The sequence below is a fragment of the Salmo salar genome, chromosome 18 (assembly GCF_965601325.2).
Source record: "Salmo salar chromosome 18, fSalSal1, whole genome shotgun sequence".
Lineage (NCBI taxonomy): Eukaryota > Metazoa > Chordata > Actinopteri > Salmoniformes > Salmonidae > Salmo > Salmo salar.
Window position 1 is genome coordinate 79,346,161 of NC_138308.1, and position 23,652 is coordinate 79,369,812.

The following is a 23,652-nucleotide window of genomic DNA, read 5'->3' on the forward strand; positions in this document are numbered from 1 at the left end:
CTCTCTGTCTAACTCGCCCTCTATGCAGTCTCTCTCTGTCTAACTCGCCCTCTATGCAGTCTCTCTCTGTCTACCTCGCGCTCTCTGCAGTCTCTCTGTCTAACTCGCCCTCTCCGCAGTCTCTCTGTCTAACTCGCCCTCTCTGCAGTCTCTCTCTGTCTAACTCGCCCTCTCTGCAGTCTCTCTGTCTAACTCGCCCTCTCTGCAGTCTCTCTCTGTCTACCTCGCCCTCTCTGCAGTCTCTCTCTGTCTACCTCGCCCCCTCTGCAGTCTCTCTGTCTAACTCGCCCCTCTGCAGTCTCTCTGTCTAACTCGCCCTCTATGCAGTCTCTCTCTGTCTAACTCGCCCTCTCTGCAGTCTCTCTCTGTCTAACTCGCCCTCTCTGCAGTCTCTCTCTGTCTACCTCGCCCCCTCTGCAGTCTCTCTCTGTCTAACTCACCCTCTCTACAGTCTCTCTGTCTAACTCACCCTCTCTACAGTCTCTCTGTCTAACTCACCCTCTCTACAGTCTCTCTGTCTAACTCACCCTCTCTACAGTCTCTCTGTCTAACTCGCCCTCTCTGCAGTCTCTCTCTGTCTAACTCGCCCTCTCTGCAGTCTCTCTCTGCCTACCTCGCCCCCTCTGCAGTCTCTCTCTGTCTAACTCACCCTCTCTACAGTCTCTCTGTCTAACTCACCCTCTCTACAGTCTCTCTGTCTAACTCGCCCTCTATGCAGTCTCTCTGTCTATATTGCCCTCTATGCAGTCTCTCTGCTTTACTCTTTTTCTCTCAACATCCCTTCCCAGTCTGTCTTTTTTTCCTCTGTCATCTCTCTCTCTCTCTCTCTCTCTCAAACTCTCTCTTTCAATGTCTCTCAAACTCTCTCTCTCAATCTCTCTCTCAAACTCTCTCTCTCAATGTCTCTCAAACTCTCTCTCTCTGCGTTCAAACACCTCTCTCATCCTCTCTTCCTCCATTATACTGTTTTTACTTTTTTACCTCACATTCTCCTTCCGTTATACATTTTTCACACTGATTCTCTTCATATGAAACACTCCCTATTTTCTCCTTCTCTCTCACCTTATAATGCCACACGCTGTTCTGTTTCTGGAGAGAGAGAGAGAGAGAGAGAGAGAGAGAGAGGCTGGAGGGGTGTATGGTGGAAAAAACAACTCTTATCCAGAGTTGCATCTCAGGCTAGAGCACTAAGTAACCCTGGAAAACAAACAGAGATGTGTGATCTATCCATGTTAATCAGTAACCTGAACAGATGTTCTAGATGCTCTTCATAAAGGAACATAGAGAGTTTAGTTAAGGCCAGATTGAATGCCTTCTGTCCCTGCTACAGAACCAGATATAGTAAACCAATGAATCATGCTTGGTGATTTTTCACACACAGAACATCTAAATATTCTATAAATAGATAGTGGCAGAGATAGTCATGGTCACACACACACACACACACACACACAGTGTTGCCATCTGCTGACAAGGCATGCCCCACGGAATGGGTGGGTGGCTGACTCATGCTTCCACAGGTTGGAGGAGGGGTGACGAAGGGGGAGACAGGGGCTTGGAGAAAGACGTGTGGTGCGTGAGTCATCATAAATAAAACACGGTGAGACTAGACACACATCCCCGTGTACTCCTCCTCTCAACCCAACCACCACCATTCCTCTTTTTAGTCCACTTCCAGCCTGTCAGTGAAACGCTCAGTGACTCATACGTCAACCTGTACAATCACACTGCTGTCTGCTGGACACAATTAGATGCTCACCACCCAGACTATACTTACTCTGTCTGTCTGCACAGACACATGTTAATAGATACACATGCACACACTGTAGATTCACTCTGATATACACACAGGTTCACACAGGTTCCACACACACACACACACACACACACACACACACCCTGGCTGGTGTGGCTGGTGTGAGCGTCCGTGCTGTATTTATAGCTAGGGGGGAGCCTGTGGTGCTGTTTGTTTGGTAAGGGGGGGGGGGGGGGGGGGTGTGTGTGTGTGTGTGTGTGTGTGTGTGTGTGTGTGTGTGTGTGTGTGTGTGTGTGTGTGTGTGTGTGTGTGTGGTTAGAGGTGGAAGTAGAGCTGAAGTAAAACATTATGTAGCCTGGTTCACAGTCAGTGAGCTGCTCTGCACCAGCCCTGGGTTCTAATACTATTCCAAATCATTTCAAATACTTTATCTGTGGTTGATTGAGCTTGCCTGGCATTGTGGAACCAATAGAATGGTCAGAAAACGGCCAAACCCTACCCATATGGCGCTCTAGGCAGGCCAGAGCAAACGCTCAAAGTATATGAGAGTTTGCCGGGAGATAGAGAGGGAAAGTAAAGGGGAAAATAAGGTATATTTTTTGGAAGGGAGGAGGGAGAAAGTCAGGGGGGGGGGGGCATAGAAGAAAGATGGTATAAAGCAACGGACAAAGAAGATATGAGAAGAAAGAGAAAAGGGAGAAAGAGTGGGAGTGCTTCTACACCTGCATTGCTTGCTGTTTGGGGTTTTAGGCTGGGTTTCTGTACAGCACTTTGAGATATCAGCTGATGGAAGAAGGGCTTTGAGTTGTAATGAAACAGAGGACAAGGCTCCTTTTTCCTCACTAAATGTACAGTAACTTTTATCAAGGGTCAATTACATTATCTTGATGGATGTCAAAAGTGTTTATAATAATATTCTAACACTCGACCCTGCTAAACCAGCACTGTTATTGTTCCAGTTTACACTTGTTTTACTTCTTTCCAAAAATCACTTCCAGCAAAGCTTTTCTTCTACATTTTCTGCCCTAAAATGCTGTGGTAAACATTATCGAAGCCTCTTAAATCCTCCCTGTGTGTCTAGATACAGTGGACAGGGATTCATTGACTTTTTTATTAGGGGATATTTCCATCAACCCTTCTGTCTTTTCACAGTTCATAAATAAACATATCATTATGTTGAATGATGTACCCTACACACAGGATACGTCGGACAGGTTGACATGCTGCATTTTCTGTTACGATTTGCACAGCTGTATCCAACCAGCATCGCGAAGGGTCGCAATGCTTTAGGTTTCTACCCAATGTTTTACATCTGTAAACCATTTTACCTCGTGTTCATTTTGATCTGACTGACGGTGACCTTCATTAAAAACAGCCAGTGACACAATCACACACTCTTATGGTTGTCTATCTACGTAGACCTTTTCTGAGCTGTCACTGCAGTTACAGAACTTCATTTGTCCACAAATAACACAGACAGACATACTTCCTGGTCTTCAGCCTATCAGAGCAGGGCAGGGCTGTGATTGGGGGGAGGGGGGGACAGTGATGGAGTCATGCCCATTGTTTTCTTCCTAGCTAGCTGTAATCCCAACAGCAGATGGTGCTTCCTGTTAGCCCAGGCCTCTTTCTTGATTGGCTGCTTCCCTGATTGCTGCTTTGCATATCACAAGATTAGTTCCTCAACAACAAACTTCCACATATGAGGGGAGGGGAGGGAGAGGAGAGACGAGCAGCATCACTCTGTTCTCTCTCTCTCTCTCTCTCTCTCTCTCTCCTGTCTCCCTCTCCATCCCTCTCCTCCGTTTGCCAAGAATAGCTGGTGGGCAGATGCAGATTGAATTACATGCATCTTTTACCCACCACACAGCACACACTCCGCTAACTAGCATCAACCTACATGTCATTTCTAATTGACACACAGCTTGTTGTGTGTTGTATGTGTAATTACTCATTCACTGGGGGGTATGGCAATGAGGTTTACCACTAAGCCACACACACACACACACACACACACACACACACACACACACACACACACACACACACACACACACACACACACACACACACACACACACACACACACACTGCACACCTGTGTCCCTTTCCCCTGTTTTCTAACGCATGCTTAACATAATCTCTCATTGTTACAGGTCCCTTCCCCTGTGTCTCTCTCTCACTAACGATGGCTGACTAATAAAGATATCATTTTGTTGTGTGTGTTTAAAAAAAAAAAAATCATCTAATGTGTTTATCTTGTTGATGTTGTACAAAGCATTGTGGGAACTGTAGTTTACATATAGGGATAAGGAAGGAGTGTGTCAGTGTTTGTGTGAAAAAATGTAGCACGCTACTCATGGTTCACAACAGGGGTTTGTTGTCGGTTTTGGATGAAGTCAGCGTTTTGTTTTGGTTTCGACGAGGCCCACTCCTCCCCTTTGGTACCCCTCTCTTCCCGACGTTCCTTTTTTGGGTTGTGAGGGGAGAAGGGGGGAGTAAGGGTGGGTGATGTTTTTCTAACCACATATACTCATTCTCTATTCCTCCTTTCATAGATTTTTACTATGGTTCCCTGAAGCCATAAACACAACTTGAACACAAGTAACAAAACATGGGTTCCGGAAGGGCAGTGCAACCGACAAACCACTAGTAAACAACCAATGACAACTATTTATCTGTTTCTCCCGGGTGACCAGGCGTGATTGAGTCTTCAGATTGGAGGTCGTTCTTTTATCTTGACAAAAGCGGTTGTTGTCTTTTCTAATAATGAGTCTGTCTGTTTTTGTTTTTAGAAAGAGACAGAAAAGACTTGCTGACCTTTCTCTTTTTTGCTCTTTCTTCTTTTCTTCTTGTCATTTTTTCTTTGCGTTTTTTTGCCAGTAATCTTTTTTGAATTTTCTCTTTTCTCTTTTTCCCCCCCTATTTTTCTTGCACCCTAGGTCCGCTCACAAAAAAACACGATGAGTCTACAATGAACAGACCGAGAGATGAAGGTATTTTTCGTTGCATGTTTTTCCTTTTTTCTTGTTTTTAAAAGTATTTTTGGGGGAAATATAGAGAGAAAGAAGTAAACAGACATCTATTAGCTATGCGGTATACGATATATATGTTTAAATATATACAATGTGTTGGTGTTTGTGTCTGTGTTGATTGAGTATCATCGTATTCATTTTGAATTCATAGAACCAATAGCATATTCACTGAGAAAAAGCATTAGCCTAATAGCAGTTTGATGATGACAGTCCTTGGCTAACCTCATCCCCAGGTTCAATTGCTATCGCATACAGCGAGAAAGAGCCGGCTGGTGGGCGAGATTAGACTAACATAATAGTTATGAAATCAACATTGTGTCATCTCTATAGAGTTAATTTCATATAAAAAAATTCTCAGACACATTGACTGACTGACTGACTGACTGACTGACTGACTAGACAGGGAGTTTAACGACCTGGAATATGGCCTCCATATAACATTTTTCTTTCACCATTGTTGTTCCTCCCACAACATGAATTAAAGTTAATGTTAATGTGATGCAGCCGAATAGCTATTGAGATATGACTCACGGTGGGATAGATGTACCTAGCTGCAAAAGTCAAGGTTAGGGGAGCCTGAGCCAGAGAGAGAAAGAGAGGGCAAAATTGAGAGAGAAAGAAAGAAAGAAAGAAAGAAAGAAAGAAAGAAAGAAAGAAAGAAAGAAAGAAAGAAAGAAAGAAAGAAAAAGGGAGAAATTGAGATAGTTTTTTAAAGAAATACATGATTCTCCTTTTTATCAGAATGAAGGCCTCTTCCTTTGTGTTTTCTCAAAAGAAACAGACACAACAACACTGTTAGCTGCCCCCATCTTTCCTCTTGGAGTCATTTCTTGGACCAATAGAAAATGGCTGTTGTCGATATGATGCACATCATTTTCTTATGTTTCAGCTCTTTTTTTTGAGTGTACAAAGTTGATCTTTTTCTGTTGGGTGTTCTTCTGATATTTATTGGGTATTTTCTTAGGTGAAAGGTGTGCAGAGTTGGGGTAAAGATAATATGGAGGTTCTCTTTGCTCGAACACATTGACACAGGTTGTGATATGGCTATTAGAAAGGCAACTACCTGTTCGTGGGGACAACTATAGATTGGCTTCATGAAATGAACGTTTTACAATAGATCATGTTTCTGAAAACAGAATACCTGTCCCTAACCGCATAACGTCACTGAATTTTCCAAATGTCAAATACTAATTCATACCTCTGTTTACTAGACCTCCACCCATGTCACCTTTCAATAACCTGACTCCTAAGTCCTCAATACAGGAACGACTTAATAGTAACTCCTGGAGCTTATTCAGGAGGGTGTCACTTCTGTTTACAAAGTTTCAGATAGAAATGTCATGTGTAGAGCTGAAATTCAACCTTATTTTGCTAGAGGATCATGTCAGATAGAGGACATAAAGCACAATACATCTCGAGAGAGAATACATTTCTATGTAAATATTGTTCGACGTTGTGACCTCCTGAATAAGGCCCTGGGTCCGTCCCAATAAAATCTTCTTTCTCCCGAAGTGTTCACTTGTTCACTAATTCCCACAAATCTTAAAGCATTGGATTGTTAAGTCATGTGCTAGGGGCCGTTTCCACCATATTTCTTATACCAGTCATTCCTTTCAAATCAGTAAAGCGACGTGAACAGGTGTACACTTTGGGACATAGAAGAGATAATTGGGACATAGCCCAAGTATTACTGTAACATCTACTTCCTGTTGATCTGCCTCTGACTTCCTGTCACGACTAGAGGCATTGTCACTGTGCTATTTGGCTGTTGTTGCTTTGGCCTGACAGTGAATCCCATCACGATATATGTCACCTGAGTGGACCCTTAGTCTTACAATAGTCCAGTTGAGTTTCTCTGTATAACACAGACATTTTATTGAACACTTTCAATGCTTTGGATGAGAAAACATTTCTGATTTTAATGAGTGAACAGAAGGCATTCAGTAGTTATTCAAGAAATCATATTCAAGCCAAAGAAAAGAAGAAACATGTTGTCAAGGACAACTGCAAGTCCTTGACTAGCACTTCTTAATGCTTTCTCCTAGGTTCAGGTGTTGTGAAGTGAAGGAGGATATTTGGCTGAAGCAATGTTCTATACTGACCCCATATAAAAAGATTGATTGATCTCTGAGGATAGGAGTGTGTGTGTGCGTGTGTGTGTGTGTGTGTGTGTGTGTGTGTGTGTGTGTGTGTGTGTGTGTGTGTGTGTGTGTGTGTGTGTGTGTGTGTGTGTGTGTGTGTGTGTGTGTGTCTGTGTGTGTGTGTGTGTGTGTGTGATGTGCGTCTCTCTGTCCCGCTCTCTCACACCCCTCCGTCAACTTTTATCAGAAAGGACTGAGGCCCACCTGAGCCACTAGAACATGACCACAAACCCTTACACACGCACGCACGCACGCACGCACGCACGCACGCACACACACACACACACACACACACACACACACACACACACACCTTACACTCGCATTTACTTCACCTCTACGTCTATCACTGTTTTATCATAGACCTGTCGATTACACTGAACAAAAATATAAATGCAACATGCAACAATTTGAAAGATTTGACTGAGTTACAGTTCATATAAAGAAATCAGTTAATTAGGGCCTAATCTATGGATTTCGCATGACTGGGAATACAGATATGCACCTGTTGGTCACAGATACTTTAAGACAAAGATAGGGGCGTGGATCAGAAAACCAGTCAGTATCTGGTGTGACCACCATTTTCCTCATGCAGTGCGACACATCTCCTTCGTATAGAGTTGATCAGGTTGTTGATTGTGGCCTGTGGAATGTTGTCCCACTCCTCTTCAATGGCTGTGCGAAGTTGCTGGATATTCGTGGGAAGTGGAACACACTGTCGTACAAGTCGACCTAGAGCATCCCAAACATGATCAATGGGTGACATGTCTGGTGAGTATGCAGGCCATGGAAGGACTGGGTCATTTTCAGCTTCCAGGAATTGTGTACAGATTCTTGCGACATGGGGCCGTGCATTATCATGCTGCTACATGAGATGATGGCGGCGGATGAATGTCACGACAATGGGCCTCAGGATCTCATCAATGTATCTCTGTGCATTCAAATTGTCATCGATAAAATGCAATTGTGTTTGTTGTCTGTAGCTTTTGCCTACCCATACCATAACTCCACCGCCACCATGGGGCAATCTGTTCACAATGGTGACATCAGCAAACCCCTTGCCCACACGATGCCGGGATTCATCCGTGAAGAGCACACTTCTCCAGCGTGCCAGTGGCCATCGAAGGTGAGCATTTACACACTGAAGTCGGTTACAATGCCGACGCCATCAGGTTAAGACCCTGGTGAGAACGACGAGCACACAGATGAGCTTCCCTGAGACGGTTTCTGACAGTTTGTGCAGAAATTCTTCGGTTGTGCAAACCCACAGTTTCATCAGCTGTCCAGGTGGTTGGTTTCAGACGATCCTGCAGGTGAAGATGCTGGATGTGGAGGTCCTGGGCTGGCATAGCTACTCGTGGTCTGCGGTTGTGAGGCCGGTTGGACGTACTGCCAAATTCTCTAAAATAACGTTTTAGGTGGCTTATGGTAGAGAAATTAACATTAAATTATCTGGCAACAGCTCTGGTGGACATTCCTGCAGTCAGCATGTCAATTGCACAGTCCCTCAAAATCTGAGACATAGGTGGCATTGTGTTGTGTGACAAAACTGCACATTTTAAAATTGCTTTTTATTGTCCCCAGCACAAGGTGCACCTGTGTAACAATCATGCTGTTTAATCAGCTTATTGATATTCCACACCTGTCAGGTGGATGGATTATCTTTGCAAAGGAGAATTGCTCAGTAACAGGGATGTAAATACATTTGTGCACATCATTTGAGAGAAATAAGCTTTTTGTGCATATGACACATTTCTGAAATATTTTATTTCAGCTCATGAAACAGAGGACCAATGCTGCGTTTATATTTCTGTTCAGTGTAGTTGTTCCAAGGACATGTTGGTAAACCTAGAAAAAATCTAACATTTACCACAAAATACCAAGGAAATGTTTTCAATATTTTGCCAAGAAACCTTACAAATTTGTTCAAACGTTTTGAAAAATTTATGAATCAGTGCAGTTTCTCTGCAATAAAACCATTCGAAAACAACTCTATTTATATGCAGCACAGTGCAACAGAAAGACTCATTTTCCCCGGAAAGCGGTGTCCTCGACCTTACATGTGAAGTACTTAAACAGGACAATAAAAACATGTTGCCTAACCTACAGCCAGACTATAGAGGATGTCTGATTTGAGAAAAATAGCATTAATATGTCACATCCGTCTTTTGTACATGTGAAATAGGACAAATACACTATATATACAAAAATATGTGGATACTCCTTCAAATTAGTGGATTCAGCTATTTCAGTCACACCCGTTGCTGACGTGTATAGAATTGAGCACCTAGCCATTCAATCTCCATAGACAGACATTGGCAGTAAAATGGCCTTACCGATAGGTTAGTGACTTTCAACGTGCCATCGTCTTAGGATGTCACCTTTCCAACAAGTCAGTTCGACGTATTTCCGCCCTGCTAGAGCTGTCCCAGTCAACTATAAGTGCTGTTATTGTGAAGTGGAAACGTCTAGGAGCAACAACGGATCAGCTGTGAAGTGGTAGGCCACACAAGCTCACAGAACGGAACCACATAGTGTTGAAGGGCGTAGCACGTCAAAATTGTCTGTCCTCGGTTGCAACACTCACTACCGAGTTCCAAACTGCCTCTGGAAGAATTGTCAGCGCAAGAACTGTTCGTCGGGAGCTTCATGAAATGGGTTTCCATGGCCGAGCAGCCGGACACAAGCCTAAGATCACCATGTGCAATGCCAAGCGTCGGATGGAGTGGTGTAAAGCTCGCTGCCATTGGACTCAAATCTGGGTTTGGCGGATGCCAGGAGAACACTACCTGCATAGTGCCAATTGTAAAGTTTGGTGGAGGAATAATGGTCTGGGGCTGTTTTTCATGGTTCGGGCTAGGCCCCTTAGTTCCATTGAAGGGAAATCTTAACACTACAGCATACAATGACATTCCAGACGATTATGTGCTTCCAACTTTGTGGCAACAGTTTGGGGAAGGCCCTTTCCTGTTGCAACATGACAATGCACCTGTGCACAAAGCGAGGTCCATACAGAAATGGTTTGTCGAGATCGGTGTGGAAGAACTTGACTGGCCTGCACAGAGCCCTGACCTCAACCCCATCGAACACCTTTGAGATGAATTGTAACGCCGACTGCGAGCCAGGCCTAATCACCCAACATCAGTGCCGACCTCACTAATGCTCTTGTGGCTGAATGGAAGAAAGTCCCCACAGCAATGTTCCAACATCTAGTGGAAATCCTTCCCAGAAGTGGAGGCTGGAATAGCAGCAAAGGGGGACCAACTCTATTTAGTTCTGCCTTTGAGCTGTTCTTCTCTATTAATGTTCTGCCATGTTGGGCGATATTATGTCATGTTTCATGTTTTGTGTGGACTCCAGGAAGAGTAGCTGCTGCTTTTGCAACAGCTAATGGGGATCCTAATAAAATACCAAAATTCCATATTAATGCATGATTTTGGAAGGAGATGTTCAATGAGCAGGTGTCCACATACTTTTGGTATGTAGTGTATATGCACCTATCAAATTATTATTATTATTAATATTATTATTGTTATTATTCCATGATGTTATACTTATTACCTCACCTATGATGAGCCTTTGAATCGAGGCTGCAATGTTCTGTATGTTAATCGGGCCTTGGTGAATAATAGTTATATCTTAATGTATGTACTTTATATAACATTATGATCTGTTTATTACCCTGCTCTTCAAGATAACATAGAGGAACAAAGTAAAGAGAAGGTGAAAGAAATGGTCTAGCGACAGAGATGATAGCTAGGTAGAGTACTGACAAGAGCTAACCAGAGTGCACTCTTAGTAAAATTGGTTAATGATGGAGGAAGACACAGAGGTAGATCTGTAGTGTGTCCCTCTCTTTGCCTCTCTCTTGAGTTCTCTCACAACCTCTCATCTTCTGCTCTCTCTGTCTGACTCAACACTCATTACTGTACTGCCTTCTCTCTCTGCCCTGTTTTCTCTCCCTCTTTCTATACCCCTTTCCTCTCTCTCCCTCCTTGCTTCTCTCTCCCACCCCTCTCTCTTTCACTCTCTTCCCCCCTCTCTCTCTCTGCTCTCTCTCTCTGCTTCCTCTCTCTCTCCCTCCTCGCTTCTCTCTCCCACCCCTCTCTCTTTCCCTCTCTCACTCTGTTCTCTCTCTTTTCCTCATCTCCCTGTCTCCATCCCTCTCTCTCTGCGCCCTTTCTGCTTCCTCTTTCTCTTTCTCCCCCTCACTCCCCCTCCATTCTTACCTCCCTCCCTCCCTCTATCTTCCTCCTCTCCTTCTCTCCCTCCCGCCCTCCCTCCCTCCCCTTCTCTGTCTCTCTCTGATGTTGTGTGCTCCTGCGGTACACAGGTATTGGCTCCTGTAACAGCAGCTTTGCCTCTGGGCCACAGGATCTCTGCTGATGTCTTAGAATTTCATCTTTGTTCCTTCTCCTCTCACCGTAGTACACACGCGCACACACACACACGAGTGTGCAGGCACACACCCCATGCACACACACACACAGGCAGGCATACGGGCGCGCACACCCATGCACTCACAAACATGCACGCACACACGCACACATCATATCTCCCATTCACACACATCTCACAAGTCTTTTCTCAGTCTTTTGAAATACTACAGAACATACTTGTCTTTGCTGTCTGGGTATTTTCCCTCTAATTGCTAACTAAACCTTGGAAGAATACACCCTGTACTACACTTCCTCCATTGTGAGTCTCATAGTGGGTTAGTCACTCTGTACAGTGAAGATGTTTATTTCTATGTAAGGCATAAGTGGACAGTCAAACCCAGGCTGGAACAATAGAGTTGATATGAGAAGACACAAGACTGGAATAGAACAGGAAGTAGAACAGGTGGATACATGGAAGGACACGATAGGAGGGGAGAGGAGAAAAGAGAAGAGGAGGGGAGAAAATAGGACAAGATGAGGCAAGTGGGAAAGGGAAAGGAGAGGAGAGGAGAGGAAAGGAAAGGAGAGGAGAAGAGAGGACAAGATGAGACAAGTGGGAAAGGGAAAGGAGAGGAGAGGAAAGGGAGAAAAGAATGCATAGATAAAGCGAAAAGGATAGGCTGTGAGACTGGAAACTTGCCTGCACAGTACAGTGACTGCAGAAGACCAGCAGACCTGTCTTGTCAGCCTAACTTTGCTGTTACATTATAGACCAGCAGGCCTGTCAACTCCCACCTAACTTTCCTATAACGTTTGTCAACGTCGCATGGGCAGCGACAGCACACCACCTCCAGTTAACCGCTGACAGCAACAATTTTCAGGGAGAGAGAGTCAACGACAGGAAAGAGGAAGAGCGGGGCAATGAGAGAGAGAGTTGGCACTTCACTGCCCGTCAGCTACCACAGCCAGGATACCAACCGCTTGAGTCTTGACACACTTTGTGTTCTGCTCTTAGCCAGTGCTGAGGGGCCGTATGTTACGGCTATAAGAGACCCAGGAAAACGAGGAAGACAGGCTGGCTCAGTTCCATATTAGACTCCAGTGCATGCAGTAGTTTTGTAGGATAGTGGCAAGGAACAACTCACTGGAAGGAAGAAACGTTAAGAGGAAACAAACTCAGAGGGGTTGAAATGTGATGTATTCTAGAGAGGGTGAACTGAAGCTATCAAGGGTGGTTGGTGTTGGGTGTAAATGTTGCTGGGCCCCAGTACATAATATAAGTGTTGGTTTTATTAACTGAGAGAGTAGATGTAATATGTTTGACTTGAAGATACTTTAATAGGTTAAGCGGTGTGGTAGAGCTGGGCTGACCAGAACCCTGCACACACTGCAGCTCAGCAGGACCAGTGGCTCTCTCTCTGGTTTATAGGTTGATAGAAGCCTGTAGAAAAGACTGATGGTAGCTGGGCAATGACAGGAAGATGGAGGCAGAGATTTAGAGTGGGATTTGCGTATAGCGGAGCCATGCCCAGAAATAGTTGCGTTTCAGTAATCATTTCTAACAGACATCTGTTCAATTCCCTCTGTTTGCTGTCTCAGTCCCAACCCAACATGACAGATAACTGTTCCACTCTGTTCAGCTACAGTTTAACCCCTTATAGGAAGGTAGGGCTTGAAGTTTGAGGCACATGTGTGTGTGTGTGCGTGTGCGTGTGTGTGTGTGTGTGTGAATGACTGGAGTTTGGGCACAGTGTGCGTGCACACATACACACTCACAGGCAAGATAACGCACACACTGTGGTGCCAGTCTCCTGTCAGTGACAGTGTTACGGATTCCCCTGCCAGTGAGCTTTCTAACTTCATGCAGCTCACTCCGCTGACGGTGCCAGAGAGACTAGGGGATCACAGACTGTCTCCCCAAACTCCCGGTGACCTCTGCTACCAGGCCACCGATAGGTTGCTAGGGAGGTTGCTAGGGGGCAGGTTGTGGGTGTGTGTGGAGAGGGTGTGTGAAAGCAGAGTGAAAAGTATTCTGTATTTAAAGGAAATTCTTTGTAGACTGAGGACACTCTTCTGTGTGTGTTTTTGTCGTCATCTGGTTGTAACAGTGGGGCTAAAGGGATCATGGAAGTTGGAGTCTTCCTGCCTCTGTTTGTTTTTAGTCTGAATAGATGACAAAGACATGGACTGTTCAGCTCTGGGTTTAGACTCAGGATTCAACAACAACAGGACAACAACAACAGGACAATACAATTTAGCCTAGTGATAATTCTGACTTGTTTTCTGGTTTAATGACCATCAGCCTAGATGGTGATATTTCAGTGGCTGGCTACACTGAGTTTCAGCCTAGATGGTGATATTTCAGTGGCTGGCTACACTGAGTTTCAGCCTAGATGGTGATATTTCAGTGGCTGGCTACACTGAGTTTCAGCCTAGATGGTGATATTTCAGTGGCTGACTACACTGAGTTTCAGCCTAGATGGTGATATTTCAGTGACTGGCTAAACTGAGTTTCAGCCTAGATGGTGATCAAGGAGTACTGGGAAAGGGGGGGAAAGACAGAAAGAGAGAGAGAGAGAGAGAGAAGAGAAAGAGTGGAAAGAGAGAGAGCAGGGAGAGAGTGGAAAGAGAGAGAGTGTAAATAGAGAGAGAGTGGAACAAGAGAGAAAAAAAAGAGAGAGAGCAAATGGAATGAGAGAGAGAAAGAGTGGAAAGAGAGAGAGAACAAGAAACCCTGTCCCCCTCCAACAAAGACAAGCCTATCTCCACTGCTTCATAACAGCCCCAAAAAACAATTACACTATTCTTTCTCCCCCTCTCTCTTTCACTCTCTCTTCCTGTCTGCCTTCACTTTGTTTCCACCACGCAGCCCTCCATCGCTCCCTCGTTCCCCTCCACTCTTTTTCTGTAATCCCTATTTTCTTTGTGCTTGTTCCCCTCTCTTGCTCTCTTCATCTCCCTGTTCGTTGGCTGGTCTCTTGTAGCAGGACTTTATTTGCTCCCTCTCTAAAGTGTCACCCGATGCCATTGTGTTTTATCCATTTGTCTTTGTTACAATTTCTGTTCCTGCTCCCCTGTCTCTCTCTCTCTCTCTCTCTCTCTCTCTCTCTCTATCCCATTCTCCATTCCTACGACACCCCCTCCCTCTCCTCCCCCTCCTCCTTTTAGGCCTCGTGGCGTTCCCGTTTCTTCCACTCTTTTCATATTTTTTTATTGCTGTCGTTCTGCTCCCTCTTTCTCTACCCCATCGCTTCAGCTCTTTGTAGCACACCTGTCATTCCACGCTCCCTTGTTCTTTCCCCCGTCTTCCTCCTCTCTCCCGGCTTTATAAATAGCATTTGGATAAGGCAGGCATTGTTTTTTCTCCTCCTCTATTTAAAAATGGATCAATTACAGAAATGAAGTGGAGGGGAAGCTAAGACCCACAGAGTGTCTCACGGTATACTGCTCCAGAACACCACACAACAAAGGCCACACACACACACACACACACACACACACACACACACACACACACACACACACACACACACACACACACACACACACACACACACACACACACACACACACACACACACACACACACACACACACACACTGTTGTCCTCCTTATCCACCGCCACCTTTTTCCCCTCATTCTTTTCCCCCATCCCAACTAAAAGCCCCGTAGCTTTTTGGTTACCCCAGCCATCACCCCTTCTCTTCCTCTTCCCCCTCTTTTCTTCTTATGCACTCGTTCCAGCCTGTCATTCTATCACGTATCCTCTAAAATAACAGCTAGCTACTCGCACAACCTTGCCATTGAGTGTGTGTGTATGTAGGGTTCATTCATAGTTCTGCCCTCCCCCAGTCCTTATCTTACCCTAATTACAAATACAACCCTTTTTATACCCCCCCCCCCACACACACACAGCCCTCTTCAGAATCAGAATCCCCTTTATTCACCAAGCACATTTACACATACCCAGAATTTGCCTTGGTGAGAAGGTGCCAGCAATAGACAATATCCAAACAGAATACAGACACATAGACATCATACAGAATATACAATATCAGAATAGTGAACATAAAACGTACAACTCTGGAGTATAGGAGCTGTATCTGGAGCTGATTACAGTGGGAATACAGAATTTACAGAGGGTATATATCTATATAAGGGAGGGATGCTGCCGTGATCAATATATACAGTGTTGTGCAGAGGTTTTACATGCTAGTGCAGTATAGTGCACATTAGTATTTGAGGTCATTGATGACAAGGTGCAGTAATCAGCCCGATGCCAAGTCACTTTATCCCTATGAGACCGATGGCCGGGTAATGAGGGCCACAGCATGGGGGACGAAAGTGTTCAGGTGGCTGGCGGTTTTGGTGGTGATTGATCTAAACGGTCTGCTAGGGTGGAGTCTTTGAAATATGGGGTGTCCGGGGTTGACAGGCTAGCGATGATCTTACCGGCACGCTTCCTTGTCCTGGAGGCGTGCAGGTCCTTGATGCTAGGCAGGTGACAGCCGATGACCTTCTCCACAGACTGGGCAAATTGCTGCAGTTTGCCCTTGCAGCGGGCAGACCCAGATCCAAACCAGACTGCGATTGAAGAGGTGAGAATGGACTCGATGATGGACGTGTAGAACGGAACCAGAATTGTCGTAGAGTTTGAATCTCCTCAGATGCCGCACATAGTACATCCTCTGTTGCGTTCCAGGTTGTTAAAACCTTTAGTATTTATGAAGATCCCCATGGCACATGGTTGATATACAAAACGACGTTGAATTTTTCAATTTAAATGATAATACAAAATTCTTGAAACCTAATTTTTTTATATATATGGGGCATACAACCATCCCAGCTCTGGAGATTTTGCTGCGAAGAGACAGAGTCATTAGATCACTTGTTTTGGTACTGCCCATATGTAGCTCTTTTTGGTCGCAGGTTCAGGAGTTGCTGAAAAATTGCAACATTTACTTGGAGCTAACTCTGCAAATACCACTGCTGGGTGATTTGAAAAGTCATAGTCAATCAATCAATAATATAATAATACTCTTAGCAAAGGTGTTGATCTTTACAATCTGTAGAAACTATGAGAATAGAAATGTTCAGAACTTTTGTGAAACATCACAGTAGAAAAATACATGGCAGCTAGAAAACTGGATGAGGCTAGCTGAAGGCTGGGACTAAAAACACACAAAAGATAACTAATGTAAAATATACTGTCCGTGAAATTGATTTAGTGTGTATAAGCTGGAAGTGGAAGCCTAAGTATTGTTGTCCATTAGTTTCCTCCAATTAGGGGAGGAGTGGTAGGGTTAGGGGAAAATAATAAAGAAGGAAAATATTGTAATATTTCATATTTAAAATAATATATATTTACAAAAAAATGTATGGGGGATTGGACATTATGCAGACAATTACACTGATAGAAGCCACGATCTATCTGCCAAGGCAGCAGCTACTTACTCTTCCTAAGGTCCAAACAGGAATACTCTTCCTGGGGTCCCAAACAGGAATACTCTTCCTAGGGTCCAAGCAAGAATACTCTTCCTGGGGTTCAAACAGGAATACTCTTCCTATTGTCCAAACAGGAATACTCTTCCTGGGGTCCAAACAGGAATACTCTTCCTGGGGTCCAAACAGGAATACTCTTCCTGGGGTCCAAACAGGAATACTCTTCCTGGGGTCCAAACAGGAATACTCTTCCTGGGGTCCTGGGGACTGCACCAGGTCACCAGGCGGTCAACATCTCCCTGGTACTTGGACTCGTCGCCGTCTGAGACCAGGGTGGTGTCATCGGCAATCTTGAGTAGCTTGAGTAGGATGTAATGGCAGAGCTCTGATATACAGCTAAGAGCTCATTGAAAAAGCCTCTTGGCTCATATGCTATAGATGGAAGGGGAGAAAAAGAAGGCGGATAGCTTGCTACACTGGAGAGGGTTTTCACCCTGTTCTCTCCAAAAACAACACAGCCTCTCCTGTTGCTAACAGATAGCTCTATTCACACAGCTGTAGTGTCTGCCGCTCCAGCCCAGTAAGTTGTTGTTGGTTTTGTTCTTGTCTTCTGCAAAGCGGTGCAGGTTGTGGAGAGGTTAAAGGAGGAGAAACACACAGACTGTAAATTGGGCCTACAGTCTCTTGTAGCTTCTATGTACAGATAACACTGCCAGAGCCAGACTTAACTGGCATGCTGTGTATAGTATTCAGACAGATACAGCAGGATAATTGGGAGCAAGTGGGGGTTAACATATGAAGGCAGCCAGGTGGGCGAATATATATATATATATATATATATATACACACACCCACAATGAAGGCATTAAGGCAGCTAGATGGGTGAATATATGCTCACTGGACAGTTTATTAGGTACACCACCCCATTCAAGAAAATGGTTTTCTCCTACAGACAGTGAGTCACATGGCCGTGGCTTGCTATGTAAAGCAGGCAGACAGGCATCAAGGCATTCAGTTACTGTTTGATTGAACGTTAGAATGGGAGAAATTAGTGACCTAAGTGACTTTGAGCGTGGTGACGGTTCCAGTATCTCAGACTCAGGACTTTTCACACACGACTGTGTCTAGGGTTTACCACGAATGGAGCGACAAACAAAAAACATCCAGTCAGCGGGCAGTCCTGTGGGTGAAAACGCTCAGTAATGAGAGAGGTCTAAGGAGAATGACAAGAATCGTGCAAGCTAACAGGTAGGCCACACACAGACAAATAACGACGCAGTACAACAGTGGTGTGCAGAGCGGCATCTCGGAATGCACACAACTAGTCAATTCTTGTCACGGATGGGTTATTACAGCAGACGACCACACCGACTTCCACTCCTATCACCTAAAAACAAGAAGAAGAGGCTCCAGTGGGCCCGCAATCACCAACACTGATATAGCCTGGAAAACGAGGAAAAACTTCACCTGGTCTGACGAATCACAGTTCCTGTTGCGTCATGCTGATGGCAGAGTCAGAATTTGGCGTAAGCAGCATGTGGCCATGGCCTCATCCTGCCTGGTGGTGGTGTAGTTGTGTGAGGAATGTTTTTCTGGCCCAGGTTAGGTCCCTTTTGAGTGGGGGATATCACTTGAGCAACCTTTGAATTCACACCTTGTAGAATCCATTCCCCGAAGAATTCAGGCTGTTCTGGAGGCAAAGGGGTCTCCGACTCGGTACTAGATGGCTGAACCTAAAAACAATAAGTCAGCCAGGTAGCCAGACGGGCGAATATATATATATATATATTATATATATACAAATATATATATACAGTACCAGTAAAAAGTTTGGACACACCTACTCATTCACTTTATTTGTACTATTTTCTACATTGTAGGATAATAGTGAAGACATCACAACTATAAAATAACACATATGGAATCATGTAATAACCAATAAAGTGCTAAACAACCTTGATGACAGCTTTGCACACTCCTGGCATTCTCTCATCCATTCTCTTACCTGGAATGCTTTTCCAAAAGTCTTGAAGGAGTTCCCACATATGCTGAGCACTGGTTGCTTTTCCTTCACTCTGCGGTCCAACTCATCCCAAACCATATCATTTTGGTTTAGGTTGGGTGTTTGTGGAGGCCAGGTCATCTGATGCAGCAATCCATCACTCTCCTTCTTGGTCAAATAGCCCTTACACAGACTGGAGGTGTGTTGGATCATTGTCCTGTTGAAAAACAAATGATAGTCCCACTAGACCTAAACCAGATGGGATGGCGTATCACTACAGAATGCGGTCGTAGACATGCTGGTTAAGTGTGCCTTGAATTCTATATACATCAGATGAGAGTGTCACCAGCAAAGCACCCCCACACCATCACACCTCCTCCTCCATGCATCACGGTGGGAACCACACATGCGGAGATCATCCATTCACCTACTCCGTGTCTCACAAAGACACGGCGGTTAGAACCAAAAATCTCTTCTTATTATTGGTGTCCTTTAATAGTGGTTTCTTTGCAGCAATTCAACCATGAAGGCCTGATTCAATAGTCTCTGTTACTTGAACTCTGTGAAGCATTTATTTGGGCTGTAATTTCTGGTATTTCTGGAGTCTGGTAACTCTAATGAATTTATCCTCAGCAGCAGAGGTAACTCTGTGTCTTCTGTTCCTGTGGCGGTCCTCATGAGATCCAGTTTCATCATAGCGCTTGATGGTTTTTGCAACTGCAATTGAAGTGAAATGTTGAAATGTTCTGCATTGACTGACCATGTCTTAAAGTAATGATGGACTGTCGTTTCTCTTTTCTTATTTGAGTTATTCTTGCCATAATATGGACTTGGTCTTTTACCAAATAGGGCTATCTTCTGTATACCACAACACAACTGATTGGCTCAAACGCATTAAGAACAACATAAATTCCACAAATTAACTTTTAACATGGCACACCTGTTAATTGAGATGCCTTCCAGGTGACTACCTCATGAAGCTGGTTGAGAGAATGCCAAGAGTGTGCAAAGCTGTCAAGACAAATGGTGGCTACTTTGAAGAATCTCAAATATAAAATATATTTTGATTTGTTTAACACTTTATTGGTTTTCACATGATTCCATATGTGTTATTTCATAGTTTTGATGTCTTCACTATTATTCTCTAATGTAAAAATAGTAAAAATAATGAAAAACCCTGGAACGAGTAAGTGTGTTCCAACTTTTGACTGGTACTGTATATAAACTGACACTCTCTCTTTCTCACTGTCGTGCACATGCAGGCATTCAGGCAAGCACACACACGCACATACACACAAATGGATGCACGCACACCTGGAGAAATGCACCCACACACATACACCCTCTGCCTCTCCATACTCACCTAATTTCCCCATTCCTATCCTGGTAATGATCAGTGTAACCTTTGCTCTGATGCACAGGGTTTAATCAGAGAGAAGGAGGCTTGATGAGGACTGTGGTATGATTGGTCTGCAGCCAGGCTCTGTCTCCACACATCTCATCACTGCTCATTCATCACTATGCTGTCTATGGGCTCCTGAAAGATAGATCACACATCAACACACACACGCAGGTTGTAAAAAAAAAAAGTTTTTTAAAGCCAAACAATAGTCACTAAATAATTGCTTATTGAATTGAATGCACATAACACTTGTCAACTTCATTTAAATCAGTGTGTGTTTTTAAGTTCACGGAGTCAACGCTGAATCTTTTCATTCGTTTTTTCCCCCTTAGGAACCCTCATTTGACCACTCCAGTTATCCTGGCTACCTCTCTATAGCCCTGCATTCCATCCAAATAGACAATCATTTTTATTTCTGTGGACTATTTGGACTAGCTTTGCATTAGATAGACAAGCTGCCACATGACTCTTTACATCAATCAAATGTACTGTCTCTATGCTATATCTGTTCATTTGTATTTTGCCCGTTGAGAACAACTCCAGTTATCCATGTATAAAGTATGTTTGGAAAATATCATTCCTATCATATAATTCCCCGTTGTGTTGTCAGTTAATTCCAAATTGATTCAATATCATTTTAATTGGGGATAACCTGACACTCGTCTCTGCACACACTCAATGTAATGTAATACATGTAATGTAATTTAATGTAACGTATGTAGAGATGGATGGGAGTGATGGGATCTCCAGTGCTCTCCAACTCCCATTATAAATACATACATATTCTCTGCGTAAGTTCGATTCAACTAGATACTGCATTCCAATTGTACCCTAGGTAGCTTAGGAAAGCTAAGCAAGGGGGAAGCTCTAGTTGAAGCATGGTTAAAGGGGCAGCGCAGTTAAAAACATGTTTTTAATGTCTTGTTTATGATATTTCCATACTATGAGGTAGAAATAACACACTGTGAAAATGTTTGTGTAAGAGCTGTTTGAAAAAAACGCCTGGAATTTCAGCCTGTTTGGTAGAATGTAATTTTGGCCCGTCGCATAACGTCACCCATCTGATTATAATAGACTAATTAACATGAATAATTTATTTACATATTCCCTCCTAGTTTTGTGGCTGGTCCTGCCCAAAAGCAAGAGAGATTGTGCAGTATTCCATCAGAACAATCACTTTGTCCAATTTGGCTTCGATTTATTTTCATAACCAACTGTCAGAGAAGTTCAGTCGAACCTCCTGCACAGCACACTTTGCATCAGACTACATTGCAAATCAGGCAAGGTAGGTACAAATGTGGATTTCCCAGCAGCTCTTTTAAGCATCGCATGGATCTTGAAATCGGCAGCAGCAGAAACCATTCATGAAGTAAGTGTCTGGATAGTTATTTTTCTATTATAAGTAACGGACATGCAATTCATGGCATTTTCTCAGCCGCGATGTGCTGATAAAGATTTAGTCTAAAGTGCATTATAGTGACCTGGAGAAACGATTACATTTTTAAGGAGGCAAATCATTAGTAGGAAACTTTTGTCATCACCGTGATGTCGCCAGATTGACTTTAGACAGGACCAGATTTTAGCCAGCAACAGTAATGTTAGCACTGCTTGCTATCAATTTTTTTACAAACTTTTCTAGCTATGGCAATTTCCATCCCACTAAAGTAAATTTGATGACATAATTTCAAGGTTGTTTCCTACTAGTTACTTGCCTACTTTAGCAATGTCGTATTTATAGGCCACTATAATGTATCCTCGTGTTAGCTAGATTGCTTGCTAGCTAGCTAGCTAGCAAAGTATGAGCTAACTAATGGCAGCTAGCCTGTTGACTGTTGTTCAAGGTGCAGTCAGTCACTCACCCAAAACGGACCAAGATGATGTCTTGTCTTTTTTATGTTCGTGTTTTCTTTGATGACTGTACAAAATAAAATGCTCAAATTGACCGTTTAGCATTTGTCACTAGATATTACAGCTAAAATCTGGCTTGTGATTTGGATTTGTAGCTACTAGCCTGCCAGTCAGAAGAGGGTAATTATTATTATTAGTCGTAGTAGGCTGGACAATAGAACGAGTCAAAATTCACCCAAGGCTGAAAATGGCAAAAGAACATTGGCTAAGTTGGAACAATAGTGCGAGCCCTTAGCAAATTAATGGAATCGAACGTTTGCACAGCCTGTTTTGACTGGAGTGACTCTTAGAATAAAATTTTCCCTAAATGGCTTAAAAAATGTATCCCTTTTTATTTGACCACTACAATCTGTTCTTAGGACGAAACTGAAAAATAAGGAAATTCTCATGCTTAAAACGGTGTCCGACTTGAAAAAATACAAATATACACATTGTGAGATATTTGGCGAAATAGACAGACATACCTATATTTCCTTAAAGGAAACAATGGGACGACCTCAGAGTTCCATGAGTAATTTTTTGTTGTTGTTTACATTTGACCTACAAACAACGTAGGCAGGTCTCATTGCCAACAATAGCAAAGCAGGCATTGTGACGTAGAACAATAAGCTGGGAATAGAACGTTCGGAAGGCAAGTTGGTGCCATAGTGCTCAATAGAACTAAAAGGAGCTGGCAGGGTGAAAAATGTCCTAAAATAAGGCCTGTTTTTTCATGATTACTTCAAAACTATGGCAGGCAGCTGGGACATGTGGTAATATTATGAAACTGGGCTCCACAGCGGATGCAATGAACTAGTTTATCAGAAAAAAATATTTGTTAAAAATGTAATGTGTCCAGCCTATTAGCTAGCTAGATATCTCATTAGGTGTATGCTTATCTGTGATATTAATCCTAAAAAATAGTAAGCCTTCTGGCTGTTGAATGCAAAACTAATGTATAACCATTATGATAGATCATATGAGTTATGAAAGTTCAGGCTGCAGGTGTAGCTGGTTTGACCTTGCTACAGGCAGACATGATCATAGTATTGTAGTTATCTCAAATGTGAGAGTGAAAACTTTATCAAATGTAACTGTCAGCTTGCAAACAGGTTGTTAACTTGTAGCTACATAATTCACCTTCAATTCATGATCCCCTTTCTTATGTGCTAGAAGGTCATCGCTGAGGAAGGCCTGCAGGATGAGGAGGAGAGACACGCCCACAGACAGGTGAACATGGACTGGCAGAGAAGCAGCTGAACTGGTCCCCCCATAACCCTTCTATTTTGATGCTGTGTGGTGGCTGCTGTACACACCAAGCTGGTGGTGCAGGTCCTAGAAATGCTATAGCCTGGTCACATATCTGTTTATGCAGCCTTGCAAACTACTAATGTATGAAAGTTGGCATGCCATGTTACCATAACAATTGGCTTGGCTATACATAGGAGTAGGCTATATAGCACAAACAGATCAAAGACCAAGCTAACATTTGGCTGATTGTCAGAACCGAAAGAGTGAAACGTTAATGTCTACTCTAGAAATTGTTGGCTTTGTTAGCAGAATGTTAAGAAAGGAGAATATGATGTGGTTTGCTTGTGTGGCACCTG

At 43.6% G+C, this 23,652-nt stretch overlaps 1 protein-coding gene across 3 annotated transcripts in view; it reads left to right on the plus strand.

Moving 5' to 3' along the window:
- LOC106577771 (neuroligin-2) overlaps nucleotides 1-23,652 on the plus strand; it is a 314,603-nt gene that overhangs the window by 140,001 nt on the left and 150,950 nt on the right. For all 3 annotated transcript variants that reach the window (XM_045701405.2, XM_045701404.2, XM_014156101.3), the window contains one exon: nucleotides 4,699-4,752. In XM_045701405.2, the coding sequence (XP_045557361.1) occupies nucleotides 4,699-4,752 (54 nt within the window). The remainder of the gene's footprint in view (nucleotides 1-4,698; nucleotides 4,753-23,652) is intronic.